General features: G+C 42.2%; 2 protein-coding genes across 2 annotated transcripts in view; both read left to right on the forward strand.

Moving 5' to 3' along the window:
- Positions 1 to 166: 166 nt before the first annotated feature.
- Positions 167 to 2,449, forward strand: LOC137612729 (uncharacterized). The gene is made up of 4 exons (XM_068341402.1): positions 167 to 619; positions 715 to 849; positions 931 to 1,049; positions 1,248 to 2,449. Exons 1-4 carry the CDS (start codon positions 340 to 342, stop codon positions 2,436 to 2,438), a joined length of 1,725 nt encoding a protein of 574 aa, XP_068197503.1. The 5' UTR covers positions 167 to 339; the 3' UTR covers positions 2,439 to 2,449.
- Positions 2,450 to 8,695: 6,246 nt separating this feature from the next.
- zgc:153615 (uncharacterized protein LOC777747 homolog) overlaps positions 8,696 to 16,536 on the forward strand; it is a 9,483-nt gene continuing 1,642 nt past the window's right edge. The window contains exons 1-4 of the mRNA XM_068340788.1: positions 8,696 to 8,806; positions 10,526 to 10,635; positions 15,856 to 15,973; positions 16,136 to 16,342. Of these exons, the coding sequence (XP_068196889.1) occupies positions 8,777 to 8,806; positions 10,526 to 10,635; positions 15,856 to 15,973; positions 16,136 to 16,342 (465 nt within the window). The 5' untranslated portion in view covers positions 8,696 to 8,776. The remainder of the gene's footprint in view (positions 8,807 to 10,525; positions 10,636 to 15,855; positions 15,974 to 16,135; positions 16,343 to 16,536) is intronic.

Raw genomic sequence — 16,536 nt, forward strand, 5'->3', positions numbered from 1 at the left:
TAAGAAATTATTTTGTGTAAATCAATTTTATTTCTATTTATTGAAAAAAATAACATATTAGACATATTCTAATTCTAACCTGAAAAAAGTTAAATCTAAACCTGTAATTGAGGTGCAAATAAATGCATCCTCCTCCCACTGCTGTTCGGTCCTTACAGCCAGCAGGTGTAACCAATACCCATTAATCAAGGGCAATCAATCAGCCAATCAATTAGGCTCCCAAGATCATGATTTGATTGGTTGTAGACACACCTGCTGCACCAGCTGGTATAAAGCCACGCCACTCAAATAGTTTCATCAGCGGAACATTTCTCCATCCTCTGAACTTGCAGGAAGAAAATGACGTCGAAAGGGAAGAGGAAATGTGCGACCGTTTGCTTTGCTGCTGCTTTAATTCTCTCCTGTCTGTTGGTGCCAATGACAAGTTGTCAACGACTGAAGAAATCAAATAGACGAGAAAGAAGTAAAGGAACTAGAATGACAAATTTTCAGGAGGGGAGAATCGTGTTCGGGAGAGCTTTTGAAAAAGGAGCAGACCTCCTTTCTCCAATCACCGGTGTGAAGATGAGGTCAAATGTATCTGCGGTGGAGGATGCTACTTATCAAGCAGATTCTGCTGGTAAGAGGCTTTCTACTTATTAGGTTTGTCACTTTTAACATGGTCAAGAGTTGCCACAATGGGTTGTAATTCCTGCCTTTTATTAATCCCTGCAGGCTGGGTTAAAGGACAAACACAAGATAGCAAAGAGGCCATATGGAAGCGGTTGTCATCTTCTCTGCAATGTGGTGGGGATCAGCTGAAGTTTAAAGCAATAGGACATGGAGCTTCACAGTTTGCAGTGGAACAAGGTACATGTACTAGGTTCATCAGCTAATTAACTACACAAAGTAAAGTTTTGACCTCGGCAATGTTTTTTGTTCTCCATGCAGGGAATGCTTCACCAGTACCTCTGTCCCAGATTCCATCCTCCTGTGGCTACAACATGCACAGGAACACCTTTGCACTTGTTATGTTGGTTCCTTACGATGGCTGCAACATGGTTCAAGAGGTAATGTTTGAAAGTACTCTAGCCAAACAAATCTTATGTTTTAACAAATGATGCAACTACTCCTGACTGAATTTGAGTTTAGGTGAAAGCTAAGAATTAGTTGGTTTCCAAATTGTTGTGTAATGTAAGTTTCACTGTGGATGGAATGTAAATTGCGTCGACTGAATAAATTTTAATTGCCTTTTTTCCCATCTCAAGGGTGAAAATTATGTGCTCCCAATGCGTTGGCAGGGAATCCCAGTCTCTCTCTGGTGTCCAAAGCACACTCCTTTTCTGGTAACTGGAACACCTGGACCAACCACGACAGCAGTGCCTATCACTACTACAGAGGCACCAACGACCACGACGGCAGCGCCTGTTACTACCACAGCTGCACCAACTGCAAAGTCACCTGCAAAGAGACCAGAATTGCCTCTAGTTCCACAATTCCCCTTCTTCTACCCTCCAATGTTTCCTTACTTTCAAGCACCATTTCCAGTTACTGCACCAACCACAATAGCGGCGCCTGTCACAACTACAGAGGCGCCAACTACGATGGCGCCTGTCACAACTACAGAGGCGCCAACTACGATGGCGCCTGTCACTACTACAGAGGCGCCAACTACGATGGCGCCTGTCACTACTACAGCTGCGCCAACTGCAAAGAGACCAGAGTTGCCTCAAGTTCCACAATTCCCCTTTTTCTACCCTCCGATGTTCCCTTACTTTCAACCACCTCTGCCAGTGGCTGCAGTACCTGCACCAACAACTGCAGCGCCTGTCACGACCGCTGCACCAACAACTGCAGCGCCTGTCATCACAACAGCTGCACCAACAACTGCAGTGCCTGTCACTACCACTGCTGCAACGACCACCCACGCGCCTGCAAAAAGGCCAGAGTTGCCCCAAGTTCCACAATTCCCCTTTTACCCGCCAATATTTCCCTACTTTCGACCACCTCTTCCAGTTGCTACGCCAACCACAACGGCAGCGCCTGTTACTACTACAGAGGCAACAACGGCGACAACAGTTGCACCTGCCACACCAATGGAAAAGCCAGCTGCTGGTCATCTCCAAATGTTTCAGTTTCCTTTCCCACCTTATAGCCATCCCCTTCCCTGGTCTTCCCTACCTCAGCCACCGTACTTAAAACCCTTGTTTGACTTTGCACCGTATGTGCCCATGTTTTCTCAACATCCCTATAGTTTTCCTCAGTATTTTCACCCCCAGGTTCAGCCTCCCCATCCAGTAGTTGAGCAGGAGCAAGAACCAACGATGCCTGCAACGACCACTACCACTACCACGACCACAACCACTACGACGGCAGCACCTGAGAAAACGGAGGTTGTTCGATCACAGGACTCTCAGCAAGTTTACCAATTTCCATTTTTGCAATATCGCCATCCATGACCACTGTAGTCTCAAGGAATATTTCCAATAAATGATTTGAAATACAGAAGCGGCTGTCCAGTTTCTCTACCTTAAAGGTGTACCATGAGAATTTCCACAATATGGGAAAAGCTAACTCTTTAAAATATCATAGGCCACTATCTGATTCAAAAACCGGTAAACTTAATTTCTCAACCTTAATGCTTGATTTATGAAGTTCTCATCCTGAAGCCTCAGAAGTTGAGCCTAGATTCAAGAACTGGTATGAGTAGAGGAAAAACTTGTTAGAGAAACTGTTGGTTCAGTTGCATAATCCAACAAACACTTTTCCAAAGAAGTAGTTGGAAATGGCAGTACATGTTTATAATGTGGAAGCAGTTATTTTCATTCTAAAGAACTGCAATTGAATCCAAACTCGGTTTTACTTGAATACTCAACTAGTGGCTATAGGTATCAAACAAAAATGTACAAGTTCAACGCAGCTTAAAAATAAAACGGAATAGCTTAAATGACTTGAACAGATGGAACGAGAGATTTGGATAATCGGATGGATGCATTTTTTTAGGAAAGGGGAATGCTCATGGATGAAGGTGATTTTCTATTCAGAATATTCTCAACTCCCCTCAGTGCTAAAAGCTGGTTTGTTGTTCTAGAGGTCATAAGTTTACTGCACAAAATTTTAAAACGGTGGGGCAGCATGGTGGTGCCATGGGAAATGCTACCCCCTCACAGCAAGTAGGGTCAGAGTTAATTCTTTTGTGAAGAATTTGTTCTGTATGTTCTTCCCGTGTCTGTGTGGGTTCTCTCTGGACTCTCCGGCTTCCTCACCTCCAAAAACATGCAGCTTGATGACACAGGTCACACAAAATTATCCATTGATGTGTGAATGTGTGTTTGTCCTTCATGTGGCCCAACAATAAGCTGGCATCTTATCCAAGATGTATCCTGTGCTTTGCCCATAACCAGCTGGAATAACCAGCTGGAATAGGCTCCAGCAAACCTGTGACCCTCAAGCTACTGTAGATGAGCTGATTGCAATTGTCTACAAGTAAATGGTTGGATGGATATTAATACGTTGAAAAATTGAGAACATCTGACTGGAGACTTAGAATTTGTGTGTGGATCAGGTTAAACTTCATAAGTATAAAATGAATGCCCAATCGGTGTTAGTACATGAGAGAGTAAGGTGATCCCATTGTAAAATAGCAGGTTGTGGTATGTAAAGGTGAACAGTGTTAACAGTGGTATACTACAAGACAAAAAGTCGCAGTAGTAGCATTCAAAGTAGCATTCTGGACAATCACTAATTTAGTTACTTTTATTTTCCATGTACCTGTTTACTGTTAGGGATTTTTATTATTAGGAGAATTACACAAAAACTCCTTTACAAATTGAATCTTTGTGGGAGGGTTGTGGATCCACCATGGGAAAACCCATTAGTTAAGCAGAGTTAATATGCCTGGATCTTCTTTTCCTTTCGGCTTTTCCTTTCAGGGGTGACCACAAGAGCCGCAACTCTGCACATCTCCCTTGTTCTTAAAAAAATGGGAACCAGCACACTTCTCCATTCCTCTGGCATCTTCTCACTATCTAAGATCCTGTTAAACAACCCTGTCAGAAACTCTACTGCCACCTCTCCTAGACACTTGCATACCTCCACAGGTGTATCATCAGGACTAACTGCCTTTCCACTCTTCCTCCTCTTCAATGCCCTCCTCACTTCATCCTGACTAATCTTTGCTACTTCCTGGTCCACAACAGTCACCTCTTGTAGTCTTTGTTCTCTCTCATTTTCCTCTTTCATCAACTCTTCAAAGTACTCTTTCCATCTTCCCATCACACTACTGGCACCTGTCAATAGACTTCCATCCCTATCCTTAATCACCCTAACCTGCTGCACGTCCTTGACATCTCTGTCTCTCTGTCTTGCCAACCTGTATAGATCAGTCTCTCCCTCCTTACTGTCCAACCTAGCATACAAGTCATCATAAGCTTCTTGTTTGGCCTTTGCTACCTCTACCTTCACCTTACGCTGCATCTCCCTGTACTCCTGTCTACTCTCCTCAGTCCTCTCAGTGTCCTACTTCTTCTCAGCTAACCTCTTTCTCTGTATACACTCCTGTACCCCCTCATTCCACCACCAAGTCTATCTACTTTCCTTTCAAATGACACACCAAGTACTCTCCTACCTGTCTCCCTGATCACATTAGCTGTAAGTTGTCCAGTCATCTGGAAGCACCTCCTGACCATCCAGAGCCTGTCTTAACTCCTTCCTAAAAGTCATGCAACACTCTTCCTTTTTCAGCTTCCGTCATTTCGTCCTCTGCTCTGTCCACAATCCAATGCTGTTTGGCTACACCTACCACTACTTTGCAGTCACTGATCTGCTTCAGATTACCCTGTCTACACAAGATATTGTCTTCCTGTGTGCTCCTACCTCCACTCTTATAGGTCACCTTATGTTCCTGCCTCTTCTGGAAGAAAGTATTCACTATAGCCATTTCCATCCTTTTAGCAAAGTCATTCACCATCTGTCCTTCTGCATTCCTCTCCTGGATACCAAACCTGCCCATCACCTCCTCATCACTTCTGTTTCCTGCACCAACATGTCCAGTGAAGTCTGCACCAATAACAACTCTCACTTCTAGGTATGCTCTGCATCACTTCGTCAAAGTCCAACCAGAATTTCTCCTCCTCCAGCTCACATCCTACCTGTGGAGCATACCCACTAACGACATTGAACATCACACCTTCGATTCCTAGCTTCAGACTCATCACTCTATCTGACACTTTTTACCTCCAGGACATTGCTAACAAACTCCTCCTTCAAAATAACTCCTACTCCATTTCTCTTCCTATCTACACAATGATAGAACAACTTGAACCCTGCTCCTAAACTTCTAGCCTTGCTACCTTTCCACCTGGTCTCCTGGACACACAGTATGTCTACCTTCCTCCTCTGCATCATGCCAACCAACTCACTACCTTTTCCTGTCATAGTTCCAACATTAAACATCCCTACTCTCAGTCCTATACTCTTGGTGTTCCTCTTCTCTCTCTTCCTACGAACACTCCTCTCCTTCTTCGACCAACAGTAGTCCAATTTCCCTGTAGGTGAACAGCACTGATGGCGGTCATTGTTAACTTGGGCCTCGACCGATTCGGTATGTTCGATTCGCATATTGATTTTACGTCAATGCCCTTCCTGACACAACCCTCCGTATTTATCCGGACCAGCACAATAAAACACCGGCTTATGCCCTTTTGCAGCTACATAAGTTAATATGCCTGGTTGTATTACTTTTATGTCCAATGTAGAAAACCCAAAGACTATTCTTCGTCTTCAAAATAAAAGATTGAGCTGAGTTTTATCAATACCCGAAGACAAAACGATATATATGGTTTGAATAAAATACATTGTTAATAGAACATTATGAAAAAACTTTTACTTACCATTGTGTAAACGGTAAGCTCACAAGTCGAGTGGCTTTCCTCCACCTGAGCATGCTCAGATGACTTTTTTTTTTGTCTAGTGATGAGCAAATCAAACATGATGGGGAGACAAATTGTTTTGTTTTTGCTTCCTTGTCCTCTCATTAAAAAGTTATCTCATTTCAAAACTATTACCTTTCATTACTCTTTCCCACAGGGGACAATCATCTGGTGCCATACATTCATTAAAATGTTTTACTGACATTTTTATTCGTGGTTTGTTTTGAAAAAGTTCCCATTGGGCCACAGCTAAGTCTCGTGACTTGTCCCATCTGTGTTAACTAACTGCAGAGGAAATTGATTTCCCAGCAGATCTGGTAAATTGCAAGGATGATGAATTTCTTTAAAGGTCAATGATTAGATTATTTATGTTTAAATTGAATTCCGGTTGCAGAAAATTTACTTGTTAATTTATTTTATTATGCCTCTCTAGCCTTGCAATTCAGGAACTGAGAGCTGGTTTTTCAATTATGCCCTAACTTACTGAACCAACTATGCTGTAAGCTTCACAACAGAATCTTTTGAAAATTAGTTACAGCCTAACTGGGATGAGATAATAGGCCAGTTGTGTTTTGGGGGTTTGACCACATGCTAGGTTAATATCTGCCTATTTAACATCAACCACCTGTCACTTAGAATATTGATAATGACCTAAGATCACGTAGAAGTATCCAAATTTTTGACATGATTCAAATCAGCCATTACACCATCTACTAATATGGAAATTAAACTCTAAATCGTGTTTATCTTATTTTTGGACGATGGATTAAACTCAAAGTCAATCCTATGTCTGAATGCTAATACGAGATGTCACATGCTAGAATGAGAATTGTCTATCATGTTCTTTGACTTGGTTCCAGTGAAGCAACCAATAGAAGCCTGACTGTCCCTGACCGCCTGGAAATAAATAAAACATCATGAATGGAATCATTTTGATACAGTGATTACAGTAAATGATCAATAGATTTGCCTTCCTTTTCAAATCTATTATTCCTTCTTCCTGAAATAGCCAACTCACTCCTATCTGCATTTGCATAGCATGAGCAAACACCCCATTGTTTCTGCTCCTATGTACTTCCACATTGTGCTCTTTCCTCTGGGATCCCTGTGATAACACGTATACATACACACAATTGCACACATCTCTGCAGCCAAGCTACACATGACAACAGAAGGATGTGTAAGGCTAGCCTTTGGTAGCAAGGATGAATGTCTTTATTCTTCACCTTTCAATCATTATTGGTCTTGATTGTCCACCAGCCGGAAGTATGAAACCCTGATGAGAAGTGCAAAAATCTAAACAGTCATCACTTTGTACCCAGTTCTGGAGAAGCAGTTGTCCTTTCTAGTACTGTGCATATTTCTGTTTGGTGCTGCTTCCAAATATTCATTTTAAGCATCTTCATGATCGGTCTGTACTTTACAACAAAGGTGAGTCTTGGACACAGCATGTATTATGTGAGATTGGGCTTGGCTTTGTGTTTTGACATTTTTTATATGTTTGGATTGAAGGTTATGTTGGTCTTTTCTGTGTATGCGGTTTTTAAGCTTGCTGTTCTTGCAATACTAAATGAAAGAGTAAGAAAAAGGCTACGACAGAAAAAAAATTCAGCAACTACATGGGAAATATGAAAACCATATTTATTCATTCTTAAGTCCTTTACATAACTGGAATCATCATTTTTTTAAATCCTTACCATTGCAGAAAACTCCAAGATACCTTGGAAATGAAAAAGGTGGTTGATCTTTAGTCCATGAGTGTTGATATTCCCAACCATGGCATTTTGTCCCTCCACCATTTTTGACAGTTGCTCCACCTCTTCCACACACTTGGTCTCTATGGAAGACTGTTACATAGACATGGATGATGGAGAGGAGGAAGAGGTATTCATGAGAAAGACCACCATAGGCCATTGGTGGACGGATTGTGGAGAAGATGGAAACTGCGGGAAGAGGCTGCATGGTTAAAAGCAGAATCTTGACGGAGGAGCTCCAGGACATCTTTGCACCACAGGCTGGAGACTGTTTTAGCGGAAAGCAAACCAGACCGTCCACTCTGCACAAGCACCACATTTCTTCCTCTGAGCCCATCCCCTAGTTAGTCTCTCAACCACAAGGAAAAAGACAACATGACGCAGCACTGTGGGTGTGTACACTTTTGTGAGTGTATTTATTTTTGTTTTTGTTTGCAAATGTGGGCATGTGAACCCTGGAGTCACTGGACTCAGTCACGGCTCATCACACAGTGATCTGTGATGTGAGAGTGTACATTGGAAAATCACTGCTCTGACTTGGGCCAAATAATTCACGAGTGCACACACCATGTTTGTCTTTCTTTTTGCGGAGCTGTTATTGATCAGTCTCTTTAAAGATTTTGCTTTCGGTCTCACTTATCTGTATATGTTTATCTTGGTCTTTCAACCCACTGGTGGCGCTCACCTTTATATAGAACAAATCATACAACTAGATTTTTGCAAACCTAGCCTGTCTTCTCCTATCAGGGTGCAGATTTCTAATAGTTTCTATTTAATCCTTTCATTGATAAGATGAAGTGAAGAAGCCAGAGAAGAGAAAGCAAGAAAAAAAAGATGGAGGAGCAGATAACAGATCAGGAGAGCAGTCGCACTCAGCAGCTCTCCCCCTCCCTCCTGTATTTCTCTCTCTTTCTCTGCTTCCATCTCTTCCCACTCTTTGCTCTCCTGCCTCCACATCCCCCCTCCTGCCACTGCCGTCTACCCACCTTCCCTCTCTGCTCTCTCTCTCCTTCCCTCCCTCACACTACTTCACCGAGCTGCAGTGTATGAGAGGGTGTCCTGGGTCTGGCTTCACTGCAGTATAGAGAGGAGCAGGGCGGCTGTTTTAATACAATGGTGCACCAGGAGAAACGCATTTACCAGGTGTGTGGATTTGTGTTTGCTTTAGTTAGTGACAGTGAGGGTTATGTATCACCAGACAGTCAGACCCATCTTGGTAGAGCCACTGATGATGAATCAGCCATAATGGATGTGTAGTTGTAAGGTGGTGTGGGTGTGTTCATACGTGATCTCAACCTGTTTGTCTCGCTCACATATATAAGCTTTGTTCCTTTTCATATATGAAATTATTCTACATCAGTTACAGTTACCATGAGGCTCATGTGTTGTAGAGCATATAAAATACATTGTGTTTATATAGTTTATACGTCAATTATCTATCAGTCCACCAGTTTCTTTAGCATTTAGTTGGTCAAATTTTTTAGGCTATGAAATGACAATTTGTGTTAAAAAAATACTCTCATTGTATTCTCCTGGAACATTGAGTAATGTCCTCAAATTGTTTTTTTTACCCAACCATCAGTGAGATTTTGGATCAAAATCCAAAATCTCCTCATTTTACAATCAGAAAGAGCACATTCTTACATTGAGGATTTTGACTAATATTATGTGGATCACCTAATCAATCAATCTAAGCTCATCAAGGCAGATCTAGTGCACAGACAGCCTGCTTGTGGCCAACACAACCAGCCATCTGATGTGTATGCGCACATAAAATGTGGTTTGTGTGCATCAAGGCAATGAGGTGTGATTTATATTTTCACATAGTACTTTGACACAAAAGATAGGAGAGCGTTTAAGTATTGAGATGGTTTTTGAAGTATTTTTAGAAACAGCTCTGACACATACAGGCAACATCTCTAAACCTGGGAGTTATCCTGTGTGTGTGTGTGTGTGTGTGTGTGTGTGTGTGTGTGTGTGTGTGTGTGTGTGTGTGTGTGTGTGTGTGTGTGTGTGTGTGTGTGTGTGTGTGTGTGTGTGTGTGTGTGTGTGTGTGTGTGTGTGTGTGAAAGACACATGAATCCAGCCTTGGGACAAGCAGGTACAAATTTACAGTGAAAAAAAAAAAAATCTCCAAGATTCCAAAATAAATAACCCTATCATTAAATATTTTCTTCAGTTTCTCTTTTACTTATTTCAAGACAAAGAAAATGTTATTTTCATGACTTCGGATTTCATGTACCAGAAACAATGGAGTTCAAATTACCTAGAAATGTTTAAATGATAATGAAGAAATGAGAGGAAACATCTGATCATCATACAGAAAAAAACATTGAAAAAAGCATTTAAAAAATAAAGCCTAAATGCTGAGTCAAGTTGCAGGTGTATTTCAGTGTTTCTGGTAAACAGGATATTTTAAAAAATATATTTACTATTTAAATTCTATGTTTTTTGGATTAGGTGCATACAGATAATGGGGAGTGTTTACTGCACCCCACTCTTTTTTGGTAGATAGACTAAGAATTGATTATGTTTATAAATGCTTATGCAATCATAATGTCATGTCTGAGCTTACAGACTCTGTGTAATACTAGCCCTGTAAAAAGCAGAAAACAGTATCAGTTTTCTGCATTCACTTCATCCACCTGTCCTAACATGAATCCATGTTTGTCTCCATCTTTAGTTCCCATTTCTTATGTTTTCCCTTCATTCCCTTCCTTTAACTTGACCGTTCAATTTCATGTTACTTTAATGTGTGTGTGCCACTTGGATAATCCATCAGAAATGGAACTGCAGCAGCAGCCTGCACTTTCATTGATGTTCTTTACAGTCTTGTATGCTTTCCACTCTTTTCTTTGGCAGGCCCAGAGGAATGAGAGAGAGTCCATCAGGCAGAAGCTTGCCCTTGGCAGTTTCTATGACGACGAGCCAGTCATCCATACCAGCTGCAGCAAGAACGGCCCATCCTCCCGGTGAGTTTGGATCCAGTATTTGTGTGAGTGGGTTGTGCTTTGATCAATGAACTCTTTTGAAGGTCCATGCTGATATTTTTGTATTTTAGCTTCAGCTCACTACAACTTCAGATGTTCTCTGGAAATATATTTAGTGGACGTCAGGCAAACAGTGAAATGCCACCAGATTCAACTCATTAATAATTGACAGGATACATTATTATTATTACATTTAAAGCTTGAATAGAGATAAAATTTGCTTCTTACTCATATGAAGTAAGAAACATTCACATTTGACTAAACAAGCTCACCAAAATAACACATTTAACTTAATACTTATCAGTGGTGGGCCGTCAAGGCCAGCAAAACCTTCTCTGCTGCCCTAACATAACCAGAAATCATAATATTTAGGATAAAAGTTGATTATATTTTAATACATTTTTCTTAAATAAATATATTTCAATATATGTATAAATATATAAGCTTACTGTGGTGGAGAGGTTTGCCCTAAGGATCCTGGGAGCAACTCTACTACCGGGAGTCTTGTACTTCTGGTAGGGTCACCCAAGGCAAACAGATCTCAGGTGAAGGGCCAGACAAAGAATGGCTCAGAAGATCCCATGAAAAAATGAAAAGGGAGAAAAATGACCCTGCCCAGAGGAAGCCCGGGGCCAACGTCTGGAGCCAGGCCTGGACGGAGGATCCGTCAGCGAGCACCTGGTGGTCTGCCATGGGACCCGGCCGGGCTCAGCCCGAAAAAGCAACGTGGATTTTTCCCACCCCTGTGAACCCACCACCGGCAGGGCAGATCAATGGGTTTGAGTGCACTGCCTTTTAGGTGGCAGTGACAACACGGGGTCATGACAGACCACACCCAGGCGGCAGAAGCTGGCTTTGGGGACATGGAATGTCACCTCACTGGCGAGGAAGGAGCCGGAGCTTGTGTTGGAGTTGAAGTGTTACCAGTTGGATCTGGTGGGGCTTACCTCCACGCATAGCCTCGGTTTTGGATCCCAACTCCTGGACAGGGATTGGACCTTGTTTTAGTCTGGAGTTGCATCAGGCGTGAGGAGCAGGAGTGAGGATACTCACAAGCACCCAGCCGAGTGCCGCTGTGTTGGAGTTTACCCCGGTGGATGAGAAGGAAGTCTACCTACGCCTAAAGGCTGTGGGATGGAAAACTCTTACTGTTGTTTGCGCGTATGCACCAAATAGGAGCTCAGAGTATTCGGCCTTCTTCGGGTCACTAAATGGGGTCCTTCACAGGATCCCTGTAGGTTATCCATTGTTCTCCTGGGGGGACTTCAATGCACATGTCGGCAATGATGGAGAACCTGGAAGGGCGTGATTGGGAGGAATGGTCTCCTTGATTTCAACCCAAGCGGTGTTATGTTGTTGGACTTCTGTGCTAGTCACGGATTGTTCATAACTAACACCATGTTTGAACACAAGGATGCTCATAAGTGTACCTGGTACCAGAGCACCCTGAGTCGGAGGTCAATGATCAATCTTGTGATCGTATCATCTGACCTCCGATCATGTGTTTTGGACACTCGGGTGAAGAGACAGAGCTATTAACTGATCACCATCTAGTGGTGAGGTAGGTTAGTTGGCGGAGGAAACCTTTGGATAGACCTGGTAAGCCCAAATGAGTAGTGCGGGTGAACTGGGAACGTCTAGAGGAGGACTCTGTCCGTGAGGCCTTCAATTCACACCTCCGAAGGAGCTTCTCGTGCATCCCTATGGAGGCTGGGGACACTGAACCTGAATGGTCAATGTTCAAAGCTTCCATTTCTGAAGCTGCAGGTGAGAGCTGTGATCTCAAGGTCTTGGGTGCCTCAAGGGGTGGTAATCCTCGAACACCGTGGTGGACCCCAGTGGTCAAGGAAGCATTCCGACTAAAGAAGGAGGCTTTCAGATGCATGTTGCCCCTGGGGACTCCTGAGGCAGTTGCAGGGACTGCAGCCTTGACTGTGATGGAGGCAAAACGCAGGGTGTGGGAGGAGTTTGGAGAGGCCTTGGAGGAGAACTTTTGGACGGCACCAAAGTTTTTCTGGAAGACTGTCCGACAGCTCAGGAGGGGGAAGCAGGGGACCATCCAAGCTGTATACAGCAAGGATGGGACACTGTTGACCTTGACTGAGAAGGTTGTCAGTCGGTGGAAGGAACACTTTGAGGACTCCTAAATCGAACTACCCCAACTGACCCGCCCTCGGTTGCAGAGGCAGAGCTGGAGGATGATGGGGAATTCGAAATTAATCTGTCAGGGCGCAGTCACCGAGGTAGTTAAAAAACTTCAAGGTTTCAAAGCCACGGGTGTTGATGAGATTCCCCCGAAAATGCTGAAGGCTCTGGGTGTTGAGGGGCTGTCATGGATGACACGCCTCCTTAGCATTGCGTGCAAATCTGGGAAAGTGCCAAAAGAGTGGCAGACTGGGGTGGTGGTTCCACTTATAAAAAGGGGGACCAGAAGGTTCCAATTACAGGGGCATCACTCCTCAGCCTCCCTGGGAAAGTTTACTCCAAGGTGCTGGAAAGGAGGCCAATTGTCGAACCTCAGTTTGAGGAGAAACAATGTGGATTTCGTCCTGGACGTGGAACAAGGGACCAGCTCTTTACTCTCACAGGGATCCCAGAGGGGGCTTAGGAGTATGCCCATCCAGTCTACATGTGTTTTGTGGACTTGGAGAAGGCATGCGATCGGGTCCCGAGGGACTTACTGTGGAAGGTACTGCGGGAATATGGGTTGAGGGGGCCTCTCCTCATGGGCCATCCAATCCCTGTATTCTGTTTGTGACTTTCATGGACAGGATATGAGACGTAGTTGTGGTGAGGAGGGTTTACAGTTTGGTGGGCTGAGGATTGCATCGCTGCCATTTGCAGATGATGTGGTCTTGTTTGCATCATCAGCCTGTAACCTGCAGCGCTCACTGGTCCACTTTGGTGTCCCGCCACCGATACCGATCAATCATATCACAAACAACAGAAAACAAAATTAGCCTCTATTGACTGAATATGCATGTGTCAAAAAACCATACATTTTTTAATATTAATTGTGGATATTTTTAAATATACCAAAGGATTTGATGTGGCTGATGTTTTAAGAAATTATTGAATAGTTCCAAATATGATTTTATTAGTATTTAAAATGACACTTAAATATGAGAAGAAATGTCATTAGAAGAGTTGTCCATCTTGTTCATGAAAAGTTTTTCACATACATGATTCTCACATAGATATGATTTTTTTACATGGTACACCTTATCGCTGTCTACAGGGCAAAGGAAAGCCAACGCGCATCATTTTTTTAAAGGTTACCTTTCATTATGTATGAGCTTTGAAAGTAAAAACTCACCCTCCATTTTAAATAAGGGCTATACGCACGCAGATAGTAATGTTGGCTCATTGGTGTCTAATTGACGGTAAACTGTCTGGGAACACCAGACACTCACGAGAAAGAGTGCAGAAATATAACGGAGTTAATCAACTACACTAAATTATCGTATGTTAGAGCGTCTGAGGGGTGTTGACAGAAAAATAACTTCTTTTGGCAACCATAATAATGCTGTTAAAGGGAACTGTCATTTCTAAAAAGTAGCTAATGTATTACTGTCATCAGGACAAAAAAACTTGAATATGAAAAGAATAAATTCTGAGTAGGTATCTCAGTGGATAACCTTCACTGTGTCAGAGGTTATTGAGACAGAAACCAAGTAAAGCCTGGCAGCATGAATCAGAAAATACAGTGGCCTACAGTTACAGTGGCCTACAGCTATTGATTCATGTCAATAGATGTATCCCGAACTATACCAAATTGCATTAAATGTAAACAGATTTTAGCATTTTTCATCCTAGTATCTTCAAATTACAGTATATCTTTACTACTTCTTATTTTAACTGAAATTATAAGTCTACAGTATGCCTTAAAATGTATCTGCTTTATCCCCAAAGCATTCATCTTTACTTACTCCATTTGTTTGTATTTGTACTTCTACTGCTGCTGGTACAGCTTTGTGATTTGTCTGTGACTTTTCATTTCAAAATGATTATACAATGATATACAGCAGCTCTGACATAATGAAATCTAACTACAGTAAATTTCCCATGAATTTGAAAAATTGACATTTCCTGTACCCACATTCATGAGCACAGTGTAATAAGTTGCATTACATCAGACACAGTGTGGTTAACCAAGACCACGACACAACATGGACCATTCTTCCCTTAAATGACAGCAGAGGCATCATTTAGGTGAAACAATGCCTTGGGCAGCTGGTTTAAGGAAGTGCATTTCTGTCTTTTGTCCAAATGGGCCTAAAACAGAAGTGATACAGGAGCTGGTAATGTTAAATGATCACCAATAAACATAAAGATAAACCCTCTATGGTTAGATTTGGGTGGAAGTTCCATTAGTTACTTCAGCAATTGTTTTGATCGGATGTTCTTTGGTTGATGTATTCTCTCACTTGTGTTGTAGAATACCATAGATGGTGACTGATGAATGAACGCTGCTTTGAGCTGTTGGAAAAGATGTCAGATGTCCATCTGCTGCAGAGGACCTACTGTTTTTAATGTGGCTTTAGTTGTTCAATTGAATATTTTGGCTCTCTTTGGTCATTATTACTGTTATTTTATGTCACTAAATTAGCTTTTTTTTAGTCACATATCCAACATATATTTACTTTTTGATCCTCTTTAGAAAAAAAAAAGGGGGGGCGGGTAATTAATGATGATAGTAAAGTTTGTTAAACATAAGTGAAGGTGAAAGGAAATCACCTTGTGATTGGAAAACAATCAAGTGCCTTTTTCAGAATGAAAAATTAAAAAAAAAAAAATCCCACAGAATTCTGGTAAACTTTCTGTTCATTGTTTTATTTTTTGTGGAAATTACAATAATTCACAAACTTTGTGTTATACTTATGATTCATTTTTTAGAATTCTGTAGAGATTTGAAAGCAGTATTCAAATATTTCTTGGCTTTCCATTTCCGCTCAGTTCTTTATCATTGTATGGGTTTCACTAAAATATCTTAGTTTTTCTTGGGATAAATATAAAGGTCTCCATTTGAACCAAGTCACATATGCTGTGCTTTTTCAATTTAAATCAATTATTTGTTTAAATATAATTAAGTTATTACAGCCAATCAGTAATTTCCCTTTAATCTCCATAGGTTTCATTCTGACAAAGTGACATTTCCAGCACCCTTTCTCATGTTCACCACTGCTTTGTTTTTCTTCTCAGACTACAGAGTGCTGTGAACCTTCAGATGTGTTTTGTTAATGACAGCAGCAGTGACAAAGACAGTGACGCAGAGGACTCCAGGACAGAAACGAGTTTGGACACGCCCCTTTCACCTGTGGTGTGTGCTTTGTGGTTTTTTGTTGTTGTTGTTGTTGTTTTTTATGTGTTGTGTGCGTGCATTTCTGTCATGTCCTATTGCTCTCACTACTCTATCTGACTATGTTGGAGAACCCACATTGGCTGTTACATCATCACATGGCTCACACCACTTCCTCTCCAGAGCAAGCAGAGCTCTTCGCTGTCAGACCGAGACACAGCAGAGGAGGACTCAGACCCTTTGGATGACTGCAGCGGGTTCTGGCGGGTGCAAAGGAGGCTGCAGGAGGAGGCCCGGGTGGCGCTAGCTCTGGCTCGGCCCATGGCGCGCATGCAGGTTGAGGTGGAGAGGCAAATCCAACAGCACAGACGTTCGCCTGTGGCTGACCTGGTTAGTCAGTCAGAGAAAGACATACAGATCAGAAGATTTGTGCTTGTATACAAGGACTTAAAACATGCTGTCTTGTCCCATAAGACAATAAATACAACAAAACATAACCGAAAAGGGTGCTCAAAAGCATATTCCTTCATCAAGGCCCAACATTCATACTCAATTAAAACCTAATCCAAATACCAACAACGCAG

Source organism: Antennarius striatus, chromosome 18 (assembly GCF_040054535.1).
Source record: "Antennarius striatus isolate MH-2024 chromosome 18, ASM4005453v1, whole genome shotgun sequence".
NCBI classification, from domain to species: Eukaryota; Metazoa; Chordata; class Actinopteri; order Lophiiformes; family Antennariidae; genus Antennarius; species Antennarius striatus.

What these genes read in the sequence shown, in the direction of transcription:
- LOC137612729 (XM_068341402.1), top strand. Translation starts at nt 340, where the DNA reads ATGACGTCGAAAGGGAAGAGGAAATGTGCGACCGTTTGCTTTGCTGCT. An exon ending in ACAGTTTGCAGTGGAACAAG is followed by an intron (nt 850 to 930) that starts GTACATGTACTA and finishes TTCTCCATGCAG; the next exon opens with GGAATGCTTCACCAGTACCT. An exon ending in GCTGCAACATGGTTCAAGAG is followed by an intron (nt 1,050 to 1,247) that starts GTAATGTTTGAA and finishes TCCCATCTCAAG; the next exon opens with GGTGAAAATTATGTGCTCCC.